This window comes from Centruroides sculpturatus, unplaced genomic scaffold (assembly GCF_000671375.1).
Source record: "Centruroides sculpturatus isolate CEXI.00-Female unplaced genomic scaffold, Cexi_2.0 scaffold798, whole genome shotgun sequence".
Taxonomy (NCBI): Eukaryota; Metazoa; Arthropoda; class Arachnida; order Scorpiones; family Buthidae; genus Centruroides; species Centruroides sculpturatus.
Genome location: NW_019384974.1, coordinates 22,109 through 30,731, shown reverse-complemented (window position 1 = coordinate 30,731; position 8,623 = coordinate 22,109). Strand labels below are relative to the sequence as shown.

At 27.7% G+C, this 8,623-nt stretch overlaps 1 protein-coding gene across 1 annotated transcript; it reads left to right on the top strand.

Annotated features, from left to right (window-relative positions):
- The first annotated feature begins 1,453 nt into the window (after positions 1-1,453).
- Positions 1,454-8,038, top strand: LOC111632651. The gene is made up of 5 exons (XM_023377146.1): positions 1,454-1,737; positions 1,813-1,936; positions 5,872-6,002; positions 6,820-6,929; positions 7,980-8,038. The coding sequence occupies exons 1-5, from the start codon at positions 1,454-1,456 to the stop codon at positions 8,036-8,038; spliced, it is 708 nt and encodes a 235-aa protein (XP_023232914.1).
- The last annotated feature ends 585 nt before the right edge of the window (positions 8,039-8,623 follow it).

Here is an 8,623-nt window from a genome sequence, read left to right as displayed (position 1 = left end):
AATAATTTTTAAACAAAAGACTTTTTAAAGTTCTTTTTATTTTCTCATATTGATATATCATTTCTTAATTTAATTTTTTTTATTGTACAATTAGTAAATTGAATATTTAATTGCCTTAATACATTTTGATTAAATCTAAAAAATCTTTCTGACATCTCGTTATTACGTTTTTATATTATATTTTTACAATTTTTTCAAACAGATTAAAATTAAAATTAAGTTTATATTATGAAAACTAATCATTAAACCTGGTTATCGAGAGATTAATTTCATTTACTTTTCGTAATTTCGTTTCACATGTGACAATAAAACTCAATAAATTTCATAACTTGTTTAACTGATTTACATAACAGAATTAAGAAGTTGAATATTAAGTTGTTAATTAGGACAGTTACATAAATTATTACTGTCATTTTGTTTTTATTTTTTACAATCGGATTTGTATTAAAATAGGTTACATGACTTTTTTTTTTAAATAACAACTCAGTTAAAAGTCATGACATTAGAATCGATTAATCTTTTCTACAAAATGTTTTAATCTTATAAAGTGCTTAAAACATTTCAAAAAAACATTTATGTTTTAAAGAATTCAAAGCAACTACATTAATTAAATAAATAACTCTGTTACTATTATAATTAATATCTTTATTCTTTACACTTATACAGCTCTAAATATTAATGATTTTGAAAATTTTTTAAATTAGTATACTACATTACATTAAATGTAATTTAGAAATTTATTGTTGGTAAAAGTATTAAAAAGATGTTTATATTTACGCATATTAATAGTTTTAGTCTAAATCAGTGCTTCCTAAACTTTCTATCTACCGTTCCGGTTTTAGTGAATACATTTCTTACATATTTAATTATATAAATATTTAAATATTTGTTTGAAAATGAATTTTTGTCTCCCTTGTCTTTCAAAATGGGCCAAAGTATCTTCCAATGTGATTCCCAAAGTGGGCACTACCACCCCTCAAGAGGCTGAAGCGCTCTTTGGTCTAAATATTTAAGACAGTGAATTTAAAAATTAAATATTTATTTAATCATTAACTGATTATAAAATTTCACCAATAAGTTATTTTGAAAAACATTTCAAGAAATTAAATTTAAAAGTTAGGTTACAAGATTTTTCTATTAGCTTTGAACTTTATTTATGATTTCATTTTAAAATCAATAATTCGTGTAATAATTTAAACTATAATAAAAGCTTCATTGAACAACATTAAAAAAATGCAAACTTGAAAATGCACTTAGTATGCCAACTTACATGTTTATTCACCATTATGAAGAGAAATATCAGGCTTTAGTTTGTAGAATTTTAAGCGTAAAAGGTAAATAAGTTAAATATGTCATGATTTATAGATAAATGTATTTCGAATAATTTAGTATATAGTATTGCTTTTCTTGTTAGTTTTAAATATGCGGCACTTATACTCTAAAACTATTCGAAATGATGAATCATAAAAAAGCATTTAGAAAGAAAATAACCGTTCGTAACTACGTAATTGCACTTTTAAAACAGTCCATATTGACGGGAGTGCCACAAATTTTCTTCGCTACAAATTTTAGAAGATATTGGAAAATTTTAGTTCTCTTCTCTTGTATCATCGGATTCTGTTATCAAATGGGTACATTTTTAAGAATATATTGGAAATATCCAATTATGGAAGAAGCGGATAATTACTTTTTTAAAGATATCGCATTGCCTGCAATTACTATTTGTAATTACAATGGGTAAGTTTTTATTTAAAAAAATTAACTGCTAAAAATTAAATATTTTTTTTTCTACAGTTATTATTTTTTAATTAGATTAAGCAGAAGTAAATATTGTAAAGATTACCCGGATAACTGTCTTACTCTTGAAAAAAATAGCGACTTTTGTAAACGATTTCCCAATTCTTGTTTATTGAAAGAAAATATTACTAGTATTCAGGTAATTTTGTTTTTAGCAATTCTATATAAATTATTACTGAAAACAATACGTATTAAATTTTTAAATTTTATTATTTCGACTTAGATATTTCTTTTATGTCATTGTCTTGTTTGAATCAAAATTTTAATTAGTTATGTAAATTTAAATTAAATACTTTTTTTTTTTTTACTTAAAATACGTTTTTCAATAATTTAATGTTAAAATATTATAATAATTTATATTTTGGTTTATAGTTTTATTCTTATATTCAATAATATCTGATAATCAGGACAGTGCTGATGGACGGCGAGGCAAATGTTCCATAGACACTAAAAATACGCCATAATGTTTATAGAAATATAAGAAAATTGGAGATGTACAGTACTGTACAGTACTTACGCTAATCTAAGGCATCAAAACTATTCGGAACTGATGATAATATAATTTTATTTTACCATTGTTGACACATATTTTTACTACCAAACTTCCCTTATTAGAAGTAATATATATATATATATATATATACAATATGTACAGTATATGAGTTTCTCTGCAAGATGATAACAGACAACAGACAACATGACGATTTTCAATTGGAAAAAATAAATATAACGTATTAATAAGTGGATTATTTAACAATATGCAACAAATATTAATTCAAATAAAGGAGAACAACTTTTTGACTATGCAATATTTTTTTAATTAAAAAATTTAAACTACATGTAGATAGAAATATCCAACCTATTTCTATCTGCTTATCATATATCATACATAAAACTATACTATAGGCTTTAAGGCATGTCTTTGTTATGTTCTTTTGCTATCATATTTGAGGCATGATGTGAATTCTTAAAAAAAATAGTGAAGAAAAACCAATACGAGTCTCTTTTAACATAAACAAAACAGAGCAGAATGTAAAATATAAAGAAGAAGCAAAAGTAATTTTTTTTACCAATCAATTTCCAATTATAATAGGAGCAAAAGCCAGAGAAAACAATGATACTTACGTAGTCATTTGGAAAATATGACACCAGTTAAGTTTTATAAATTTAGATGCAGAATGACTTCTATGTATACAGATTATAGTTTACTGACTAAAAGTTTCTTTTCCTCGTTTTCGTTTTCATATCAGCAAAATTTATATTTTCTGAATATCTAGCGTTTGGATAAAATCTTTTACTGTTGACAATAAAATTAAATTGTTGAGACATATGATTTGACATGGTAATCCTTAGATAAGTTTTTGTTAACTTCAATAAATTGAAATTACTTCTAGAAGTAATGATGTTGATAATAAAATTTTGAAAATTATGTATAAATTCGCAATAGTATTTCTAAATTATTTTTATTTAAACGCTATAAAACTTTTATAATTCCTCTTCAGATTTTCAACAATTGGAAATACTGTCAACACTTTTTAAAATTTGATTGGCAAATTTTCTTTAAATAAAAAAATTATTAATGAATCGCAAAGTTGCCCTAATGTTGCATCTTCTTTAAAAGTTAAAATACCTGCTCCTCTTTTCCTGCGAGATAATATTTTCTGTTAAATTTATTTGTAGTTGCCAAATTTTAATCTATTGTTTTATAATAATAATTATTATTATTATTGAGTCTTTCCGCCCTGTGGGCACTAAAATGGCTTTTTTTCCATGTCTATTGTGAGTTCGGCTAAACCTCAATGATGGCCTGGCCCGATATACCAATAGGATCTATTTACGATAGACTTTTAAAATTTTTATAGCTGGATATTTCTATCTAGTTAAATTTTAATAATTAAAACGTATTATGTAATTAAACAGTTACTTTTTTAATTAAATGAATTTTTCTAACATATTGTTGTGTCACAACAATCCGTGACAAGCTGCCTAAGACTACACACACAGATTCGATGCCGGGTTTTCCAAAACAGTAAGCATATGCCTTAATTGCTTTAGCCATTCGATCGTCTCGTATTTGATCTAATTTTTTTATTGTTTCACTTGTCAGAGCATTACAAACTAGTAACAAAGATTAGTACCCAATAGGCGAAGACAATGTTTGCAAAAGAAACACATGAATTCATATAACCTACATAAGTTTATGAATCCACTTCATAACTTTATATATTTGTTTATATACAATATACTGCAATCAAGTATATGCTCAATAGATAATCAATATTTAATATACGATGGTCATCAAATTATCCATTCTTCAAAATATATGCTTTACTTGATTGATATTGAAGCGTTAACGACTCTAAGATGACACTAAACAAATAAATTAATTATTTATTAAATAGCATAAGGTTTCGAATTAGAGCTTCAATCTTATCCTTAGTTGACATTGTAGATTCTAGCTTATCGGGAAAAAATGACAAGATTAAAATAGCTAAATTAAAACTCTAATTCGTTATTAAACAAGCATCGAAACTTTTAAAATCACATTACTCCATAAATGATTCAGAAAATGTTTAGAGAAGATGAAACAGAATTATTCTCAAAATATGGAGGAAAAAATGAATTTACTAGACAGGTTTATTCTACTTATCGTAAAATGTGTAGCAAGTAAGAGTACGGCAATTGTATTGTAAATAAATTGTAGCAACTATTAAGGATGTTATCTAATATGATATAAAACAATACAACCCTTTTTATACAAGTGTAAACATGACTTTGTAGTTTTATTAAGCCATAACATTTTAAAAATGAAATTTTGCTCATTTTTGAAAAGAATAAGTTAGTCTAAAAATAACACTTCATTCGCCGAAGTTTTGTTGTTGCTATAGTCGAAGAATATTTAATCTACAAAGAACATACTGAAAATCATGAGTAACAATCTTTTATAAAGAAGATTAATATATTTTTTGAAAAACAAATACATCACGTTATTTTTCAGAGGTTTCTTTATTTTTTCACATAGTCTTCATTTTCTTGAATAAGTTTTTCCCACCATTGTAGAAGCTTAAAAATTCCCTTATGACAGAACTCTGTTTTAGCACTACGAAGAAAACTAACGTACTGCTTTCTTGATGTCCTGCACCATTTCATATTGTGGGCTTCACATGTTTTCCTTCACAACACCGCAAAGATGATAATCGAAGAGTGCTTATTCGGGACTGTAGCAGATGCAGAGGAACTTCTCACCCCATTTACTGAACTTCCTCCATGGTGTAAAGAGTAATGTGTGGCGTCGTGTTGCAGGATGATCTTACCAGGACATTTATCATGCAATGCACAACAGAACTTATGAAGTGTCATGACATACCACGCATCATTTAATAGTTTAAGAAATGTCCAAATTCAAGAAATTCCACCCGAATCACTCCATCTACATTCCAGAAAAAAAGGAGCTCTGCGAATGGGCGCTACAAGACTGATCTTTGATGCTTGGGTTTCCATCTTTAAAATGTTTTACCCATCTTCACTGCTAGCATCCAATTTCCATATGCATGCTGAAGTTTCTGGTGAATTTCTGAAGCGGAGATTCCCTCTTTAATGAGACATTCAATCACAGCACGCTGGCGAAACGAAACGTCAGTTGCAGCCATTTTGTATTAGCTGTCTTTGGTCACGTAATGGAAGCTAATTACAACTTACTCATGGCACTGTCTATAGTATATAGATTATAACAATGTTTTTATTTTTTTATAATTAATAGATTGGGATTTATGAAAAACTGTTGTTCATGACTTTAGGTATGACATACGTATACTTCAAACATGAAACGAAATATTGCTAATATAAATCACAATGAACTAGACTTAAATTTTATAACTCATTATAAATCGCGAATTAAACTTTAAAAAAATATTTAAATTTTATAATTTAAATAAAAAGATTTTATTTACTTATTTACTCCAATTTATTCTATTTATTTTTTAATTCAATTCTTTCTAAAATGTTATTGTTCTTAATACTTTTTAAAATTGGGCATTTTTAATATAATATTAATTATTAGAATTCGCTTTTTAGATACCGAAACCAGAATATAGTGTAATGGAAAAAAATGCACCAAGAGAAATAGTACTTAAATATGGTCAGCAAAAAGAAGAATTGTTACGCCGTTGTACTCTTACAGTTTCTGATAAATCAATGGCATGCCCGTTAGTATTAATCTTTATTTAATCTATTATGATGACAAAACAGTTTAAAAATTATCATTAAAAATTCACTGTCTTATTTTATATTTCGTTTTTAAAAGCTAAAAAAGTTTATTCTTTAAGAAATTTGATTATTAAATAAATTAAATTTTTACTTTTCCGGCTGTTATAACAGAAGGAAGGTATCGCGATCCGGCAAAAAATGACCTCCCACCCAGATTTTAAGATTTTTGGACTTAGGACACCTTGAAACGTCGAGAAATGCAAAGAATTCGGGGATAATTTCTGTATGTATGGATGTTAATGCGTGTGTGGCACGGTTTTGTTCACTCTGTTTGAAGCTTAATAACTCCTGTGCTTTTTGTCGAAAATTTCTGAACTTTTGCAGGGGTGTTTTGTTTATTAGGGGATTCGTGCTATTAAATTTTGGCGATTAAAGGTCGAGGGGGTGAGGAGATAATGGGGGTCGCTTGTTCATATCTCGAATAGGGTCAGACGTAATAACTATTTTACTCGTTATTAGCATTTACAATTTTTTATAAAACTCATTCCTACCCTCAAAATTAAGGTTTTTGCAATTTTATAATAGTTAAAAATATAAAAATTTTTTAAATAAAATATGATAACAGATGGCGCCATTAAAATTTTAAACGTTGCCGGGAAAGTTGAGCAACTCGTTGCTGGTTTATTTAAAATAATTTTACGTGTTTTAAAAATTATTTATGTTTTGATAATTTTTTAAAATATGTGATAATTATTTAGAAAACGTTATTTATATATTAAATATTTAATTCAAATGCCATCGTATTATTAATTTCAGAAATATAACAGTATCATTCGTCAATTTTTATGAAGATATTCCAAGAATATGCCACACAATAAACGGTAGATATAGAAATGCAAAGAAATTACCTATTCTTAAAGTAAACAGTAAGTATAACATCTGACACATTTAATTCATATTTTGTAAAAATGGATATTAAATAAATTTGAAGTTTACATGATGATTTGATTATTATTGTCGACAGACTAGTTCTTCCCCCTTCTACAACATTCAAATCAACTTCAGCAGTTTTTCATGTTTCTTTGTGATAAGCCATGAAGCCGTTTAGACCGTTGCAGCCACTCATTCCTGTACTAAAATTGCACATATTCATCTGCAGTCTAAATATACTTATGCTTGCTTTCTTATCACATCATCTGTGACAGTGCCATTCTTTGCAATTACTTGCGCAATCCATATCACTAAGGTTTCTTCAAGTTCGTCATATTTTCTAGTTTTCATTTTTCTAGATGCTCTATTTTCTGCATTCTTTTACTTGCTGTTTTGGTTTAAAATATTCCCTACCGTCCGTCTATTTACATTTTTCTTTCAGACAATAGAAAAGTGGCAGGCAATATACTTTTGAGAACAGAGTGGATGGGTTTTAATATATGCATAGATTTCTTAATTTTCGCTGATCGTAAGAATAGTTTTCTTCTCTATTGCGAAAAAGACTAAAACAATCACAGTGTACATTACAGCAAAAATTCAGAGCATGAAAAGATCTAAACTAGGGGTCCCCAAACTTTTTATCCTGTCGACCCTTTTATAAAATATTTGTCTTCTTATCGACCCCCAGATTGAGTATTTAACAAAAACATTAAATCATTTTTGCATTTCTGATGTTAAGCGATAAGGAGACCTGCATAACAACCAACAAAAGAATTTATAGTTCTCATATCTTATAAAATCCACCCAATAACATTAACAGAAAAAGGAGATATTTTCACTGATTTATAATCTTAAAAAATAACAGCAAAATTATGGATAGATGAAAATTTGCTTATAGTTCTTAAACCTTACGTGTCATAATACGTAAAACACACAATTATTTTTGAAAACATAAGTTATATTGGATGAAAAAACCTCTTACTGTCATTTTGTGACAATTACTGAATACCTTAAAAATATGTTAACATACCTTTTTATTAAAATAGTTGATATTAGTGGGATGAATGTGTCTGAAGAAAGCAGCAAGATATTGATATTCGGTTGAAAATTGGTAAGTTTTAGTCGCAAATCCCCACGGTTTTCCAAGTTCAATCTGTTCCTCTGTTTTGTCAAAATTGCGTTTGCGTGGCTAAAACCAGCTTCAACCATGTATGAAGTTGGGAATGCAAGCAAGAAAGGTTTAGCTTCTGCTCTGAGCTTGGGATATTTAGTGGGAATATTGCCATTGCTCCAAAATTCACTGAGGTTTTTATTTTTAAACAACGCTTTAGCTTTGCGATCTACACATATTTCAATCAGTTCATATTCTAAGCCAGGTTCACTACCTTCATTATCTATTTTTACATCAAATGGATTAGCAAACCATTCGGGAACATGCATATTCTCCAAGTCTTCGAAACGTGCTTTAAAGTCTTCTCTTAATTTATCAAGATGTTTAATATATATCTCCAAATCACGGTCGGAAATCTTTTCATTTTCTTTTAGTACTCGCAAGTTTGAAAAATATTTAAAATCGGATCGTGCCAGTGAAGATTTAAATAGCTCCATTTTTACTTGAAAGGTCATTATGATTGTTCGAGCTTGAACAATTGTAACGTTTTTTCCTTGCAAACGCTTCTGTACTATATTA